At 41.6% G+C, this 20,362-nt stretch overlaps 1 protein-coding gene across 5 annotated transcripts in view; it reads left to right on the forward strand.

Annotated features, from left to right (window-relative positions):
• Positions 1-20,362, forward strand: part of LOC149544217 (protein HESO1-like) — a 65,791-nt gene that overhangs the window by 36,015 nt on the left and 9,414 nt on the right. For all 5 annotated transcript variants that reach the window (XM_089798736.1, XM_089798735.1, XM_089798738.1 and 2 more), the window contains one exon: positions 1,398-1,565. In XM_089798736.1, coding sequence (XP_089654862.1) covers positions 1,398-1,565 — 168 coding nt within the window. The remainder of the gene's footprint in view (positions 1-1,397; positions 1,566-20,362) is intronic.

Here is a 20,362-nt window from a genome sequence, read left to right on the forward strand (position 1 = left end):
CAAAAGTATGAAATGTGTTCTTGTTAACCTTGTGATGCCTATCATCCCTCACTCTCTCCCCCCGCACCCCCCCTCCTCTGTCCCCTGCTCCCTCTCTTCTTTTCCTCAATTTAGTATGGGATGTTAGCTAGTTTATTTCTATTGTTGTATGAAGTAATGGTTTTCCTTTATAGTTAGGGAGGACGCCTATGCACCTTCCCATTTGCATTGGATTGCTTTAAGAGATATTTGACTAGTTTTTTCAATGAGTGCTTGCAGTTATATTTTGTCTTGGTTTTGAGGAAGGTTTCGGATTTACCATCCTTATGCATTAGATTTCTTTTAAGAGATAGTACAATATTGAATGCATAAACATAACTAAGGGGTTTGGTGCAAGGGTGGAGAGTTTTGGAGATTTCAAGCGAGATAAGCTAATACTTCAGCCACATACAAGGTCAATTTATCGATTCACTTTGTTTGTCTGTGGACTTTTAACAACCCATAATTCTTGATTATCTACCTTAACCATTTACAAGCTAGGATTTTGAAATATAAAACTGATTTAAATTTCCTCATTTTGGCAGAGTACCTAATAATGGTGAAATTATGATAAGTTTGCTGGGGAAATAGTATTTCAGCTGATTTTTCATCCTTTCCATTCAAAAGTTAAATCATAGTTTTTGCTTGATATTAAATCCATTAGAGACTTGAAGCTATTACTCTTAATTTTTTGTCTTTTCTTGGCTGACAGCTGTCCTGAAATGCATTGAGTTTTATGTTGCAGGTTTCTCTTTTTTTATATAGTAGAAAAAGAGAAAACATAATTTTTTCTTGAAGTAGGAATGCAATCAATGTTATAAAATGCAGGAATGTAGGTCTCATACTTTAATTATTGTTTTTCCAATATGAACCATCATTCCCTGTATGATATTTCTTTCATATTGTTGTTTTGTTAGTATTGTTTATTGGTGTAGATTCAAATAACATAATTTTTAGATCTGAAGGACTCAAATGTCCGTGCCTAACATTAAAATTGTAGATGCATGCTTTTTGATTGAGTTCCAGTTTTCTATGCTTTCTTTTATAAGCTTTATTTAATGATGTATGTGGGAGTTATATCAATGATATTGGGTTAAGTTTTGTTGTTACTGAAACCATTAGCCAGTTTTATAAGCTTATATTTTGCTGCAGTTGTCAACTAAGGTAGAAGAAATAATATGATTTACAAGTGAAAAATTGAAATTTTAGAGCTATAATGAATACCTATGGTCTTTAAATCCCTTATCATACTATATCATTTTTGAAGGGATTTCTTTGTTATATTTGGCATTGCAGTTAATAAAATCTCATTCGAGCTCAGTTTCACTCTTGAGATTACAAGGAGGATGTCTGACTGTTAGCTTTTTAAACTTTTGTAGGTGCCTCCATAAAACCATTTGGATCATTTGTCTCTAACCTCTACACGCGCTTTGGAGACCTAGATATTTCTATCGAGTTGCCTGCTAATGGACAACAATCCTTGGAAGTGGGAAAAAATAAGAAAAGGAAAATTCTGAACAGTATAAAACAAGTTCTCCTAATAAGAGGTAAGATGAAGGAATTGTTATATGTCACCAATCTTGAAAGTTGTTTGATAAATGATTATCTTTGCTATTGAAGGGCTGAAAATGATGGTACTCTGTGCAGATTCCATATGCCTTCTGTATATAGACTTTATCACATGTAGATAAGTTAATGGTGTCTATTTTTAGCACATCCTGCCAAAAACCTAGTAAGTAAAATGGTTAAAATAAATTTGAAGATCAGAGATACCTATATATCATTTTGAAAAACAAAAAGCTTGGTGTTATTAGCAAGGCGCTTGTCAATTTTGAGATCATGACAGTTTTAAATATGTGGAAATTCTCCAGAAGAAAAAACAAACTAAATAAAATTAAGTATTCCTTAAGCATCAAAGTAGGAAATGAACCTTGGGTGGATAGAAAACTGCAATAGACAGCAGTTATAAGTTACAATACAAAAGTATGAAATGTGCTCTTGTTATATTTGTGATGCCTATCCTCTCATTGTTGGTATCTCTCTCTCTCTCTCGCTTCTTTTCCTTAAATTAGTATGGGATGTTAGCTAGTTTATTTCTATTATCGTATGAAGTAATGGTTTACCTTTATATTTAGGGAGGATGCCTATGAATCTTCCTATTTGCATTGGATTGGTTCAAGAGATATCCGACTAGGTTTTTTTCAATGAGTACTTGGTTTCGGGGAAGGTTTCAGATTTACCATCATTATGCATTAGATTTATTCTAAGAGATAGTACAATATTGAATGCACAAACAGAGCTAAGAGGCTTGACACAAGGTTGGAGAGCTTTGGAGATTTCAAGCAAGATAAGCTAATATGTCAGCCATATACAAGGTCAATTCATCAATTCACTTTGTTTGTCTGTGGACTTTGAACAACACATATTTCTTGAATATCTACCTTAACCATGTACAAGCTAGGATTTAGAAATATAAAACTGAATTTAAATTTCCTCATTTTGGCAGAATACCTAATTGTGCCACAATTTTTGTTTAAATCTAGGCTAAACTTTTTTAAGCTAGGACTGGTTTTATTTATTGCTTCTAACCTTAAGCTACTATTATAGAACATGGATATTTCAGTCATTTTGGGGACTTTATGATATGATCATGTATACCCGCATAGGGACATGGACATCTAGTTATTCACTAAGTTCCATGCTATGTTACCAGACCCCTCCCATATACCCCTTAGGTCTTGGTTCGGTTCAAACCAGGTCTGGGTTCAGGGGCAGTTCGTTCTGGATTCTTCTAGGGTTCATTAAAGTCTGTGGGTTCTTCTGAGATGAACCCAGGTTTACACGTCACAAAATTTTACTGTATTTTTTTATGAAACAGCAGAATTTCTACCATTTTTTGCAGTGTTGGTGGGCTGAATTGACAAACAAAGGTGAAGAATTTGTAGGCTCAAACGAGGAAAGAGAGGTGCGAAAGGCATGAATATTATATTTTATCTGTACAAAATAAAAGAGGGTCCCCCTTTCATTCCTTAGGCCTTCTATTCTTGGTGCTGTCAACAAAGGCCATGCCAAACAAAACCTACTACTAGAATATCATTCTGCCCACCACCCTTATATTCCCCATGAATTATGATGATTGTTTCTTTATTAATGTTTTTTTAAAGTTTTAGGTTAGAGTTTAGAATTTAGGTTTAATTTTCTGTTTTTATTCTAAGTTGCTGGTTCGGATTTTGGTTTGTATGTGGGTTCGATATTCGGGTTTGATATTCACTGGTTGTTTTTTTGGGCTGGGTTCGGTTCGTTTTGGGTTCGTTCATAGACGTTTTTTTTTAAAAGAAAAATTATATATATGTAAACATATGCTGCAGCAAATAAATTTATACACCTCTATGCTAATATTATAGCAATTTAGCAAAATACACCACCATATATATTCACGATTTAGTTTGAATAGCATGACAAAATGTCAAAATACACCAGTATATCAATGTTTCAATTCAAAAACAGTAATGCCAACATTACTAATCAGTAATCAGTAATCAGTAAATACTATCAGTCATGTGATAAAAAATCATCAAAGAATTCCTCATCATTAGGAAGATGTAGATTAGAAGCACAATTAGTGCCACTAGCATCAGTATTCTCAGCTGTAGCCTCAAGATCAGCTTCAACATCACTATGTATCTCATCATTATGTTCACCATCATCAATTGCTAGTGCATCAAAGTGGGATTCCAACTTTGGAGACTCTGGTTCAACATCCCATTGTTTTGCCTCCCCTTTTTGGTAGGTGTTCTCTTTGTGAGTTGTGAGCCTCAAGTTGGAATGCACAAAGACCAAGTTCTCTGCCTTCTTGGAGTTTAGTCGGTTGCGTTCTTGTTAGTGAACAGATTGTCCTTTGAAGAAATGCACGCAAATTTGACCTTGAATGCCCAAATGAAAGAACAAACTAACACCAACAGTTGGATAGGTTATCATGGGATTGATAACCTTTCTCTGAATTTTATCGGGTACAGCTCCCTGCACAAGATATCCAATGAATTAAATGTGGATGCTTTTAACCAGAAAGCACGAAAGGATATCAGACATCTACCTGTAAATACAATGTAGATGTGAAAACTTACGCTACTGCATAAAAAGAGAATAAAGAACAACAAATGATGCAAAGTTCATTTGCTGAATGCTACATTATGTAACAAGGATAAAACTGTGCCTTTCACCTTCTTGGGAGAATTAAAATTAGAGCCTCGTAAGATATTAAGAAATGACAACATAATAAAGGAACAATGATATGAAACTGTAACTTTTCAGAGAAAACTGAAAATGACTCAAAGATCGAATTCAGTGGAAGGAAAAACACATTATAGCCAAAGTTAAATGTATTCAACCTCCAGCCTCCCTTCCCTGACTGTAAAGGTTACAAAGCCTCTTTCACACATTACAATCCAACCATCATTCAAAGAAAATAGAAATTCTTTCCACCATATTACATCAGACATAAAAAATATAACCCTATCTCAGATACAGAGTTTTGATAAGAAAGGAACTATGCCCATACTCTGCTTCTCTCTGTCCCTCAAGAAGATGAAACTATTCTGTCAAAATTTCCTCCTTCCTTGCCTGAAGCCCAAAGTTTGCAGTTTTGGAAACTAGAAGAATTCCCACCCCCTCGTACCTTTGCTAAGATGTATTTATCTTTCTCTATTGTTGGTGGCCGTTCAGTTTTCGTAACTCTTCCATTTCATAGCATCATGTTTTAATAGAATTCCTTGAGACCCCCATGATTCCACTCACTTTTCAGTTATTAAAACTGACGCGTAACCTTCCATCTTTCAAATTGGGCTTATAATATTTTATAAGTTTTAAAGTCACGAGTGACTTTAGATCAACCTGTCATTTTAAAGATGTGCAGATGTTCCTTTATGAAAATGACATGTTAGACCTTTAAGATGGGTGACCACTCACTATTCTTAATTTAGAATGCATATTCTTTCTCATTGACACTTGTGGATATCATAATGTGTTGTCAAAGCTTGGTCCTCTCTTTTGATCAAAATATCACCCATTTTGTATAAGGGAGAATGTCGTTGCCCATATTGTCTCCTCAAAAACCCGTGGCTTTTTATCTGCATATGTTGGTTCAATGCACTCACAAACTCCTATCCTTTACATGCCTGAACTTATCCCATCTCTGTTCACAATAATCTTTATTAGCTGGCTCCATGTCGATAGATGTTCAATTGCTCTGCTCGCAGCCTGCTTGTGTTGGAGTTGATCCTTCTTCTAAAGAGTCTACTTATGCCGATTGCAATGAGGGAGAACCCAATTTTATCACTATAACTATCATTCGATGTCTCCTCATCTTGCAGGATGAATTCACGTGGTCATGCCCCACCAAAAAGAGATTTCCTTTCCTTCTCTAAATTTGCATCGAGCTACTCAATAGGGGGTGTGTGAGGCTTCAAAATTAATTTTGGTTGTGCACTACACCTGTTCTCATATATGAATATGTGATATATTCATCTCCTATTGGTCCTCGGGGGAACCTTTGTAGCAGGCTCTTTTACTAAGAAACATTTGTCACCAACGATGTATCTCATCAAACAGCTCACAGCCTCTGTTATAACTGTTCCGGGATCTTTATAGCCGAGCAACCAGAGAGAAGAGCATTCAGATTTTGCATTACAGAGGGACTTTATCACTTGATACTGAGAAGGTATTACATGTCTCCGTCAATCTCAGATTTTCCTACAAGCAGCTTGCAGATTTAAATCCTTATCACCATTCGTATATCGAGTATACGACATATAATGAGACACAGATTCAGGGTGACTCGGGTTTCACATCTTCATAGTTCTTTAATCATATTCACCTGCGAGCAATTCATTGGACATTTGAACCATCGGGTTGGTGGCATTACATTTGGCAAAGTACACCAACTTCTAAATTTTTTTTATCAATTCGTCCACCCATGACATCATTTGCATGTATCTCATCAATTTTTTATGATCACCACCATAATGACAAAGAGATATATTGTGCACGTTGTAGATATGCCTGGGACTTGATGGGTGTAGTTGTCGGTATTTCTGATGAGGATTCTACATATGCAATTAGACCAAGCTCTTTGACTTTGTTTATGTGAACTGGCGGCTATGGTGAATGTGATGTTACTCGGATTGCATGAAATGTGATTTTGAGTGTGTTTTGTGACTGAACAACCCACCGCCGATGGAGAATGAGACCCCAATGGTAGCAATCTTCATTCACAGGTGGATCCCCATGACCCGATAATGTCCCAAATCTGTACCATCATGTGATGATCTCGGGTCACTAATATATATGAATAGTAGGCGTTGTGCCCACATACCCACTTTTTAGTTCTCTCACATTCACTTTTATTTCTCAACTCAATGCATTAAAATGTAAGCTCTCGCCTTTATCTATGAATTGCTATGTCTTAGAGGCCAATGAGGAAATGAGAGAATGACACTACCATAGTTGTCGCACAAACTTTTGTGTTTACTAGATTTCAAACATTTAATCAGATAGTTCTCCAACATAGTCAGTGTTAGATTTATATCAACGCCACCTGATATTGCAAATAGATTTCAAACATTTAATCAGATAGTTCTCCAACATAGTCAGTGTTAGATTTATATCAACGCCACCTGATATTGCAAATATAATTGTCCTTTTATGATGAGTGATACTTGCATTCAAACCCCAAATTACTTCATATCAATTTGGGTATATAAATTAGAAGGCTCTTTATACAGTTTCTTACTTAATAACTCACAGGATCATTCTTTGACTGTACCAAAAGGTATTAGAGAGAGAGACTAATTTTCCAAATTTCTGAATTGGTTGAATTGAAAGTGCATGTATGACTCCTTGATTGATCATACTATAAGTCTTGAATCTCTGAATAATATGAACTTTTGCATTGAACCCGCAAGATGACTATATGAACTACTGAAACTAAGCCACTCAATATTTGCGCCCTGATAGACTGTATATCTGAACTGAAAATGAATCACCAAACCCAGATCATTGAACAACATATGTGATCTTCTCAGAATAGACCATGAACTTGCAAGGCATTCTGCTTCGAGCCATTTCAAACTATTGAACTATTGAACTGATTTGGGCTGCCTTGATCCTGTCACATCGCATGAACTTTTCTGAACATAGAATAAGTCACATTGAACCAACAAGCCTGTAGGATCATTTGAACCGCTTTGAACTATGAGTCTGAATTTTTCTTGTATTGAACCTGCAGGATGGATCAACTTGAATAATTGAACCACTTCGTACTTCTTTGACTGAGGTCCAAAGCAGGTCGAAGCTATGAATTACAAGTTTTAAAATCATATCCATATCAGGTGCTAACAATTCTATTGAGTGGATAAAGGAGTATGCACTCCAATTTCTCTTAGACAATGATGAACTAGCAACCTATAAAGATTTACAAATTTGAAATTATAGAGTGAAGAGTTTTGAATATTTATGAACAATAAATTACTTATTAAAATCTTAAGATTAAAGAACTTGTGATAAAATTTTGATGGCAATGGGCTGCAAGAGTTGGTACTTTTGTCCATGGAAGTACCACCATTTATGAGTATCAACATTGTTCTCATCTTCAAGAGCATTAAGACCACAATCATCAGTGCTTTCAAAACTCATAAATTCAGACCTCACTATTGATCGTAGGTGCTCTGGAAAGAGTCTTTGGAGGGCTGCCTTGTACCCTTTAGAAACTTCAAGATCTCTATATGGAGCAACTCTAGTGCCATTCCCCTTGAGGACATTTTGGCTATAGAACCTGGGGTTCATGCAAAGGCAAGTAGATGCAAAGGGGTAGTCATTTTATTCCATCTCTCTTCCATGATTAGTTTTAGCTCCTTGAAGAACTTTTCATCAGGGTCTTGCTCTTCCCCATTTATCATGGCTCCAATATCTTCAATCATGGAGTCAATGGCATCATATACCCCACCCAAGCAAGACCTATCCATGTTAGTGTATCGGATCATGCTCAATATAGGCTTAGTGAACTTCAGAAGGTACTCAACACGATCCCACCAAGAGTCTCATAATATCCTTTCCTTAATGACAGCTGCCCTTCTACTACTAGATTGCCTTCATACGCTCCAATTAGTGCTGGTTACTATTCTAGACAATGCCTCTTTCACTTTGATAAGGCGTCTCAAAACAATAGTGTTGGAGGCAAAGCGGGTCTCAATAATCTATTTTAAGATCAAAACAATTGTAGAATTTTTGTAAAAAATCAACTAATCTAATTAAATTTAAAAACATAAAAGTTTACTAAACTAATGCAACTAGAGTTCTAAACATGTTTAAATTTTAAACAATTGAACTTACCTTCAAGAGCTCCAATTTCTAGAATTGTCTAAATATGGCTTGTGTCATATGGTGGTTTGTGACAAACATTTGGATATCTTGTGCCTCTTCATATAATTTTTTAATCCACTCAACCTTAGTGCCAATTTTTTGCAGCATTTGGTTGAGTGAGTGCACAGCACAAGGTGTCCAAAAAATGTGTTCGTACCACTCCTCAACCAATAAGCCGATAGCCCTACAATTTTTTGCATTGTCGGTTACTACTTGAACAACATTCTGAGGGCCAACTTGCTCAATGGCTTGGATGAGAATGTTTGCAATGAAAGGACTGTCCTTTACCTGACCTTCACAATCCACAACTCTCAAAAACATTGCACCTCTTGTAGAGACTGCAATAACATTCACCAGTGGATGGTTCCTCGCATCTTTCCATCCATTTGATACTATTGTGACATTTGTTCTGGTGCATGAATCCTTGATGGGCGGCATGGCAGCCTCTACATGGGCCACCTCATCATCAAGTAAAGTGGTGAGTATCTTCTCATAATATGGCCTTTGAACCCACTTGGAGCCTCATTAAGTGCTCTCATCATGTATTGCCAATATGGTGAGTGGACAACATTAAATGATAGTCCATTTGCATATACACATCTCGCTATGGCTTGATTGACAATGTCTGTAGCTTCATTTTGAAATGATGCTTCCAATTGTCCCATTGCTTTCTTACTTACAAGTTGTTGAGAAGTACGTAAGAATGGATTATTAGCCGACGGTCCGGCGGTGTTTCTGTAGCCGATGGTCCGGCGGTAAATGGGTTGTAACGGATAGAATAATTGTGGCCGACGGACTCCTTCGGGAAGGTTCGGCGGTAGTATTTATATCCCGTCTGGGATCATTGTAAATCATCATTCATCTACTATTGCGAATATAATTTTGCTGTTCGTGTTCATTGTCTGTATGCGTTCAATTTCTTTACCAGTACGGTAAACATTTGGCGCCGTTGCCTTATGAATTTGGAAGGTGGGAGGAATGAAGATTAATGCCAAATCAGCTTAACAAGGATCGAAATAAGGCGAAGGGAAAAGATGGAATCCGTATTGCGCAAGAGAATTTAATTCTAGCACAGCAAGCCGAACGCCGACGAAGATTTCAGAGGATCGCCGATGGAAACTGAAGTGCGGAAGAATTGTTGGAGGAGACTCGACAGCGGGTGGAATTGGTGGAAGAAGCACGGGAGGAGTTCTTGAATTTGTGTTCGCCGAGGGAAGAAAATTCAGACGGGAGAGCATCAACTCGCACGGCTCGCGGTGCCGACGGAGCACGAGCGTGGAGTGACCTCTTCGTCTAGGATAGACTTCCGTGGGAAACAATTTTGGAGGATCCTCCGTCTTCACCAAGGGTTGCAGCTGTCGACACCTCCGGTGTGGGAGTGCAGACTGCCGGTGTGGGAGTACAGACTGCCGGTGTGGGAGTGCCGACCACTGTAGGAGTGCAGACCTCCAGAAATTATGGCGGGACCCAAAGAAAAATTACCAAAATTTGAAGGCGATGGTACAGCCGACCCCCTCCGACATTGTAAGACATGTGAGACGATCTGGCGGGCAAATGGAATCACAGATGCCGACGAATGGGCCAGGCAATTTCCGGCAACCCTACGGGGTGTCGCGATTGATTGGTTTTCGGATATGGATCCGCAGAAGATGGATACATGGGATAACATTAAAAAGGAGTTCTTGACGGAATTTAAACTCTTACGGGATGATAATGAAATCGTAGCGGAAATTTTCAATACCAAGCAAGGGAAGCACGAAACTGTCCGTGTCTACGCTAGGAGATTGAAAGACTTAATAAACAAAATGGATAGCAAGCCAGCGGATGGGTTGCAAAAAAGGTGGTTTGTGGACGGCCTCCGCTCGAAGTTGCGGAAAAAATGAAAATTGTGCCACCGTCATCATATGTGGACGTGTATAACAGAGCACTGGACCTTGAAAGTGCGCAGAAGACAAAGAAGAAGAAAACCAGCTCCTCTGACTCTGATGATGATGAATCCGCTCAGGATGATAGCAGCGACGACGAAGGTAGTAACAAAAAGGTTCGTGCCTTACAAAAGGATATGGTTCGAATGATGAAGGAGTTTAAAAATATGCAGAAGGAGCCAAAAAGTAGTGAACTGTGGTGCACGGAATGTAAGACCGACGGTCATACTAAGGGATCATGTCCGAAGAACCAATTTTGTGACATCTGTCAGATCATGGGCCATTCGACAAAGGACTGTCCCTTTAACATGAAAACAAGAGGATCTTCACAGGTGCTTCTCACACAGGAGGCTTCCCCGTCAGGAGGTAACGGAAACACCAACGCAGGCGCTACATCTGGAGGATACAGAAATAATCGCCGTGGACAGAATAACAACAACAATAACAACACCAATACGAGCAGAAGCCGGATTCAGTATGATGCAAACGGACGACCAATTATTCAGTGCCGAGCATGTAACTTATGGGGGCATTTTGCGCGAGAATGTCCAACAGCAAATACACCTCACCTATTGTGCCAATGGTGCGGACCCGACGACCACGATGACTCAAAATGCCCAAAATCCGGAGTGAACTTAATCACGGTTGGAACCAATGAAGAAGTTCTGGCCATTACGCGGCAACAAGCAAAAGGATATCCGGACCCCGCCGAAGAAAAAAAGAAGTTTGCGGCAGCACGGGCAGAGGTTGGCAAAGTATCTCAAGCAGTAACACCTCCGACCACTGCCGCCACCTCAGCAAGGAATTCCGCTGAACAAAACATAATACGCCAAATTTTGCAAACAGAGGTGCAAGTAAAGGTAAGTGATTTGCTTCTTACCATGCCCCAACTTCGATCTGCTTTTTCAAATATGACAGGGGAAGCAAGCCTTGAGAAGGAAAAGCCACCAGGAGAACCAAGTCGACGGAAAGAAAAGGAAATTGTTAACGAAGGAGAAGACCAGATGTTGTTGGCACTGACATCAGGACGACACCCTGTAGTTGTCGAAATGGGGATACTTGGACATGTTCTCACGGACACCATAGTGGACGGAGGGTCCGGCGTGAATGTATTGCCAGAAGAAACTTGGAGGAAACTTGGACAGCCAACATTATGGCCTCCAAGTTTTCAGCTCCTAACCGCTGATCAACATGGTATTAAACCACTGGGTATTCTCATGGCACAGCCGGTAACCATTGGCACCCAGCCGTTTCTAATGGATTTCGTAGTGATTCCATTGAAAAAGAAAGGTTATGACGCCATCCTAGGCCGCGGTTGGCTTATAGAAGCAAGAGCCCGACACGACTGGAAGAAGAACACTATATCCCTTGAAAGTAAAGGCCGTCGATTCGTCATCGATTTGCATACCCAAATGGTAGGGGAAGAGGCATTGTCATCCGATTCTGAGGGCGAGGAGGACGGAGGGAGACGACGGATGGAACCAGATCAAGAAGGCGTTCTCCGATTGGACGGGGGAATAACGGATGACGACTTGGATTCCGTCAACGGTTTATACCACTGGCAACTGGAGGACTATGAGTTATTTCCGAGTTGCAATGTTCTGTCAATTGAGAACGAATATCCGAAGGAGTTTACTAAAGTTAAGGAGGGGGAATCACCATTGCATATTACACCCGCTCATGCATTCGGTGAAGGAGAGCTGATCAAATATAATGAAGCTACACTGCAAACGATGAATCTAGGGGATGAGGCAGAACCGAAGAACATCCTAGTGGGAGATAATTGGGATCCAGTACTCAAAGCCGCGGCATTTAAGATATTTATGGACTACAAGGATGTGTTTGCATGGACATACAAGGACCTCAAAGGAGTACCGCCAGAATTATGTGTGCACCGCATTCCGCTGATGGATGGAGCTGTCCCTGTACGGAAGCGACCCTACAGGATGAATAAGAACTATGCCGCACGCGTTACGGAGGAAATCAACCGGATGCTAGACGCTGGCATTATCTTCAAAGTACAGACCAGCGAATGGGTGTCACCAATAGTCATTTCCTTAAAGAAGGATACTATTCAGATTCGGATATGCGTTGATTTCAGATGCCTAAATGCAGTAACAATCAAAGATCCTTTTCCAATTCCATTCACAGATAGCATTCTGGAGGAGGTCGCGGGACATGAAATATACTCGTTCATGGACGGGTTTTCCGGATATAATCAGATTTCTATAGCGGAGGAAGATAAGTTGAAGACGACGTTTGTTGTTGAAGATGGAGTCTACGCGTACAATCGGATGCCTTTTGGGTTGCGTAATGCACCGGCCACATTCCAACGGAAATGTGCTGCATATCTTCGACAAGATGTCTGTGGGAAATTTCAAGGCCTTCTTGGATGATTGGTCAATATTCAGCGCAGAAGATGGACACCTGGCAGCACTTGGTGAATGTATGGAGAGATGTCGCAGAGCCCGGCTAGCATTGAACCCCAAGAAGTGCCGATTCATGGTTCCACATGGCAGACTGCTCGGACACATTGTCTGTAAGGAAGGATTAAAGACGGATCCCGACAAAGTGAGAGTCATTCTAGAAATGCAGCCATCCACTAATGTCACAGAGGTAAAATCTTTTCTCGAACACATTGGGTAATACCGGAGATTTATTAAAAACTTTGCCAAGGTGTCCCAGTCGTTAGATAAGCTAACATGCAAGAAAGAAGCATTTAGATGGGAGAAAGAGCAGGATGAGGCATTTGAAGGGCTAAAGGTACGACTGGCTACGGCACCCATCCTGGCATATCCGGATTGGAATAAAGAATTTCATGTTCATGTGGATGCCTCTAATTATGCGATCGGCGCAACCCTGGCACAGACTGGTAATCACGGATTGGATCATCCAATATACTTTGCCAGCCGGTTGTTATCAAAGGCCGAGCAAAACTACAGCACGACTGAAAGAGAAGCTTTGGGAATGGTTTATGCCGTACAAAAATTCCGCCATTATTTGCTTGCTACACCGTTTGTGTTTTATGTTGATCACCAGGCCCTGTTGTACCTGATTAACAAACCCGTCATCCAAGGGAGGATCAGCCGATGGTTGCTACTGTTGCAAGAATTTACTTTCAAAATCAGTGTCCGGCCAGGAAAGAAACACGTCAGTGCCGACCACCTGTCACGGATCAAAACGGGGGAATCAGCGGATGGTGTGAATGACGACTTTCCTGACGCACAGCTGTTTCAGATTGGGATACTGCCGGAATGGTAAAAGAGTATTGGTGAATACCTATCAACAGGACAATTTCCCACGGGGATGTCACCAAACGATAGATGCAAATTGATAATCAGGAGTCGTACATTCCAATTAATCAATGGGTTGCTCTACAAAATGGGGCCGGATCACATTCTTCGATGATGTGTGCTGGAAGAAGAGATACCGCAGGTGTTAAAAGAAGCCCATGAGGGCCCTGCAGGAGGCCACATGGGGCCTGACACCACTGCACGGAAGATATTGCTTGCAGGACTTTGGTGGCCAATGGTGTACAATGATGCACGGGAATGGGTCGTCGGATGTGACACTTGCCAACGGACTGGGAAACCGCTGAAGAAAGATTTCATGCCACTTCAACCTTCTCATGCGCAGGAACTTTTTGAGCGATGGGGACTAGATTTCGTTGGACCATTGAGGGTGAGCACGACTCGACGGTGTCGCTACATCATTGTTGCAACGGAGTACCTGACCAAGTGGGTGGAGGCCCGTGCGTTACCGGATAACTCGGCCGTCAGTACCGCGAAGTTTATTTATGAACAAATCATCACAAGGTATGGAATTCCATTACAATTAACAAGTGATAGGGGAGGTCATTTCGTCAATCATGTTATTCGACTGCTCACTACTCAGTTCAAGATTTATCATTCGCTGTCAAGTCCGTACTATCCAAGAGAAAACGGGCAGGTAGAAGCCACCAATAAAATTCTAGTATCCATCATCTACAAATCCTGTGCGGTGGAAGGAGCGGATTGGGAAGAGAACTTACCTGCTACTCTCTGGGCGTACCGCACGGCATACAAAGTGACGACCGAGTACACACCATTCCAGTTAATGTTTGGACAAGAAGCAGTGGTCCCCGCAGAATTCATGATTCCAAGTCTTCGAATAGCGTTGGAAAACAAACTGGATGATGACGGAAGTCTACAAGAGCGATTGACTAATTTGAATAAACTGGAGGAGAAACGGTTGTTGGCACAGTGGGCAACAGAAGTGGCATAGAACAGACGCAAACTCTGGCATGACAAGCATCTGAGACATAACAGATTCCAGACAGGACAGTTAGTACTGAAGTATGATGGCCGTAACGAAATCAAGCCGGGCAAATTCAAAGTGCGATGGATTGGACCATATCAAATCCGAGAAATTGGCGACACGGGGACAATGAAATTAGCAACCTTGGACGGACAAGAGATAACTCAGCCAGTTAACGGATCTAAGTTGAAACCATATCGTGTAAGGAAGTACTCCCCGGCGTTGAATTCTTCCGTGTCGTCAGTACAACATTCCCTGGCGATGACGTCACTCAGAGGTACTGCTGTTGATTAATGTATCCCATTTTTATTAAAAAAAAAATAAAAAAATAAAAAAAAATTTCCGCGGCCTGACAGTCCCGCGGGCCCCGCAGACCCCGCGGACTAGAAGTCCCGCGGGAAGGAAGGCCCGCGGACTGAAAGTCCCGCGGGCAACTGCCTGTCCGCGGGCACTTAAAGCCCCGCGGGTCCGCGGACGAAAGACTTCCGCGGCAGTTGGCGTCGACAGCAGGATAAAATTAACCCAGTTTTCGCACAGATTTGGTCGTGATTTAACCCAGATACTCCAAATTTGGTGCTCATTCAGCTACACCTGACAAATTCGGTGGAGATTAATTCATTTTATGATAAAATCAGTCGTGATTTATCTTCTCTCGGACAGTTTTGGGTGGGCATATTGAAGAATTTGGTGAAGGTAGGCCTATAATAGATTTATTCAGATTCTATTTGTTTATATGTTTCCAGTTTGTGTACTGCTATGCAAAAGTGCGAGGTGTCTCAGAATTTGATCAGCATAAGGCCGTTGTTGGGAAATTTGGTCGAGATTAATTGTGATAACATCCGATTTTGTCAGTCCATGAGATTGAGTTGCGGTTTACAACTTAGTATAGGAGATCCGGGAAGACGGTGATGGTTGGAGATTTGCAGGAGTTATAGCATTGCCAGTAAGTAATAACTTCAAAGTTTCTGTGACGGATATTGAGGCCTCAGAGGACTGCAGCCGCAGGAAAAACTTCAACGCTGCAGATAGACAAGAAGATCGCCGCGGGAGAAAACTTCAACCTTCGCCGTCAGTCAGAGTATTTCTGCGGGAAATTTAAGAAGCCGGCAATAGGAAGAATAAATCATTTTTTGGCATGGAGTTAGCGGGCAAGCGGAAGCCATGGAAGAGTCAGTTGGCAAATATGGAGAAGACTTCAAGAGTTTTGGCATCGGGAATTCGAGTTGCAGGCCCCTCCGGTTCCAGCAGCAAGAAACAGAAGACCAAGGAAGAACTCACTTATCTCACCATCCAGTTTGAGAGCCTTAGTGGAAGCGAATGCCGGAAGTGGTGGCAGGAGACCCCGGAGGCAGACCAAATTAAACAGATTTTGATGCGGGCACAGATACATTGGGCTATTCAGCTTCCCATCTTTTCCATTCGGATGTTTGAATCAGTATTGCGCACCATGATAGAAAGATACAGTGTCCAGAGCAGAACAAGTACATTCTTGTACAAAAGGCAGCGGATGACGGTGTCCTTTAAACTGAGAGATTTCACCAGGGTCTTCGGCATTCCTGGCCCCGGCGGGAAGAAAGTGGAAATAAAGAATCATAAACTGTCGCAGGAACGGAAGGAGCATTGGATAGCCCTAGTATGCAGGGACCTTACACCTATGGAGAAGGAGGCAGTAGTTCAGGGGACAAAGTGCAGAGGGCTTCGCAGGGACTTTATTCGAGAGGGCCATTGGCGTTGTATCATGGACGTCATCAAGAGCAGGTTGACCGGTGCCACTCGAGCTTCAGATATCGCACTGCCACAGATTGTGTTTATAAATGGTATCATGCAGGGAGTGGTCTATGATTGGGCCTCAGTGCTTGCCGACAGAATGGAAGAATTCATGACGCTTCAGCACCGAACATTTTTTATGCCTCACCATGCCATCGGGTTGTTTTTAGAGGCAGCAGCTAATCAGATCCCTATGGATGGCTTTGAGGCTCCTCCACGGGGCAAGCTGGCAGACGGGGAGTCTCCCATATTCTACTGGCGACACCTGGATACAGGAGGGTCAGCTGCTGGACACAGGAAAGTACTCCGCGAATTAGCCCTTTCCGGAGAAACAAATAGCGGGAGGGAGGGCACTTCAATGAGTGACGGGGCTGAATCTGGGGAAGAAGAGGAGAGCACATCGGCTGAAGTTGACGGAGAGACAGCAGGAGGTGGGCCTACATTCTTTACCCCGCCTCAGCTGTCAACCTCAACGCACTTGACTACCTCTTCTACGGTCATTCCGGCCTTTGGTCAGCGCCATGCCCTAGTTCTTATGACTCCTCCAGCGGAGGTAGATGTCCCACGGACAGTGGCTGAGGTGGTTCCGCACGCAGTACCGGATACCGTCCCACAGATAGTTGCCGAGCCACTGCTGACGGCTGTAGTAGAAGTGGTTTCAGCTGCACCAACGAATGTCACTGTCGCAGAGCCACCACTACCACAGTCTGAGCCGCAGGTTCGGTTGGAGGTCATTGATTGTGACGCAGTGGTCACCGTTTCATCATCTTTTTTAGCAGAGGCCGAGTCAGCTCAGCCAGTACAGAAGATGAATATGGAGCCTGCGCGGGTCGAACAACCGGAGGTGATGGATAGAGCTAGTGAGTTTCTGAGGCAGCAGTTCCGACTCACTCCGGCGAAGCGGGGTCCCTCCATTCAGTCTCCTGGGCGTTTCGAAACATGGCCGGCGGAACCCCAGCCTCAGCCTCAGGAGGAGGGAATGCCACATGCCGTGGTTGCGCCAACAACACAGACGACAGCACCGGATGTGGGCATGGCTCCCACTGGCGAGGGGGGACACAGTGATGCTGAATGGTCATTGGAGGCTTTCGCCAAGGAGGACTATGGGTCAGATGAAGACAGGTGTCGGGATTACCTCAGGACTATGAAATCTGCATTAAAGAAGGGCCACGATGTGGCAATTCAGGCCCTGACTCGGCGGAGGGAATGGCACTTGATCAGAGCATATATCCGTGGGATTTGTCCTCGGCGATTCGAGACTTGCTTTATAGATAGGGGCTGGCCGGCAACGGAGACAGAGGAGATGCTGACAGATTGGGACACGGAGCCGGAATTGGGACCCATTGACACTCCTATGATGAAACTAGCGCATGAGATTGTGGGACTGTACAAAGATGTTTACTACGGTCGTCAGTGTGCGGAGGCGAACAGAGTCGCAGCAGAGCAGTCATTGGCAGCTGAAACTGAGACTAGACAGAAACTAGCCACCGACTTGACCGCCCAGCAGGCAGCATGGGCCACAGAGCGGACAGCACTACTAGCAGATTTGGCAGCCGCGGTGTAGGAGAAGGACTTGGCTAAGCAAAGTATGGAGGCAGCGGTTCGAGATAAGGATGCGGCTGAGTATGAGATGCAGTTAGCCAGGACGCAGGCCATGGACGCGGCACTTCTTCTAAAGGAGGCCGTCGAAGTGAACTCTCAGATCCAGACAGATCTCCGTATCAGGACAGAGCAAGTGTATGAGTTACGTCGCCAGCAACACACTTCTGGGACGCCCCCTTCTCTCTAGTTCTTTCTGTAGTATGTAAGTTGTCTCCTAATTTTGTGAGTCGTCAGGAGACGACTGTTTTTTGGGGGGGATGGTGTTAGCCGACGGTCCGGCGGTGTTTCTGTAGCCGACGGTCCGGCGGTAAATGGGTTGTAACGGATAGAATAATTGTGGCCGACGGACTCCTTCGGGAAGGTTCGGCGGTAGTATTTATATCCCGTCTGGGATCATTGTAAATCATCATTCATCTACTATTGCGAATATAATTCTGCTGTTCGTGTTCATTGTCTGTATGCGTTCAATTTCTTTACCAGTACGGTAAACATGGATGACTCTTAGCCAGTGGTTCATTGGTAACAAAAGTTGAAGAGATAGATGAGATTCTGTTTCTTTGAAGGCTTACCACTTCGCAACAGATGAGCAGCACTTGCCCTTCCAGCAACTTCATTTGCTTGCTTTTGTTTTTAAATGTATTTGTTCACAATGTGATTTGGAAGGAGGGTTTTAGGTAGCTTTCCGTTTACTCTCGGCTTTCCTGTAAAGAATTTAATGCCTTTCTGAGCAATAAAGCACAAATGTGCTTTAACTTTACTATAGGAACTACTTGATTCCTCTTTGCAATGACTGCAAATCCATACACAACCTCCTCCACCCGGCATTCATTGAAGTATTTCCACGTATTTCCATAACAGGGAGCATTTGTCAATTTTGAAGTGGGCATTTCTAGTGCCAAAACCAGTTGCAACCATTCTTAGAATGACAGAATCTACAAATAGAAAAAAACAAAAAAAGTAAATTTCTTTGATTTGGATGTGCAAAAAATTAAAATTCAAGATCCCCTCACAACAACCTTTAAAATAAACTATAACACAATAAATTTGTATATATAGATAAATGGCTAAATAGTCTTGAGTTTGATACACAACTTAGCTTCAAATAATAGTATAATACATTCAGATTCACAAATTGAAATAGTAAATACATTTCTCTATTTGAGAATCTGAGATTGATTGCAGTCACACGGGCTTGGTGTGTTTGCAATGTCTTAGGTAGTTAGGCTGGTGCATCCCATCAACAAAAAATTGAATAACAAATATAAATGTTAGATTATAATATTTATTTATTAACTTGTGCCTCTGTTGTGAATGGTGACTGACTTGTAACCTGTGTGCCTTTGCCGTGAATGGTGTTTGGTGCCACTGCTGTGAATGGTGATTGGTGCCTTTGCCGTTAACCTGATGTGCCGCTGCCTTGAATGGTGATTGGTGCCACTGCCTTCAATGTTGACTGGTGCTGCTGCCGTTAATGGTGAAGTCATTGGAGGACTTTACAAATGACTTAGCTTGGGTATTGTGTTCACAGTTATACCATTTGACTTAGCCTCTAATTGCAAAATCACAGTGGAATGAATCATTGAAATGTCTGATTGCAAAATCGACTTTACAAGCTGTGCTTTTTAGGTTTATCATTTACAACTTTAGTCTTTACATTATAAGATTAATAAAATAAATTAAAACTATTGCTGTTGAAGTCAACCAAAATGAGATTCGTTTTAAATTCACCCGTGTGGTTTCACATTCGCTCAAAATGGACCAGTATTCAACCCGGGTCCATATAACCGAATTGACATCGAATTTTGCATTCAAATTGCGATTTGGAATTGAATACAAATTGACTTCGCATATATAGCAAGCCAACTTGCGAATTTTCAGTTGCCAGAGCGAATACGGTAACTTAGATTTTATTTTATTATGTTTTAAAATTTAATTTTTAATTAGGATGCTTATATTAAATATAATAATTTTTTAATTATATTGTTTTATGTAGGTGAGGTTCATTATTAATATTGTATGATATGAATTATATTAACATATTTTAACAATAGTTATCATTTAATCAATCTTCTATTTCTCACATGTCTTCAACAGTTTATATAGATTTTGAAAAGACATGCATGCTTAGGAATTTCAAAAAAACAAGGTTCGTTGTGTGTGTGTGTGTGTGTGTAGTGTTGTATGGATGAACCTAACTCCCCAATATTTTTTTGATCAAAACCGTGTTTCCATACCTTGAAACTGAATTGACAGCTTAGGCTCTATGTATATGTATGTGTGTGTGTTTGTGTATAGTCTGGTTTCAAGGTTTAGATTCACAGATATAGTCAAAAATTTTT

Source organism: Cupressus sempervirens, chromosome 8 (assembly GCF_028749045.1).
Source record: "Cupressus sempervirens isolate cs-2001-9-10 chromosome 8, ASM2874904v1, whole genome shotgun sequence".
Lineage (NCBI taxonomy): Eukaryota > Viridiplantae > Streptophyta > Pinopsida > Cupressales > Cupressaceae > Cupressus > Cupressus sempervirens.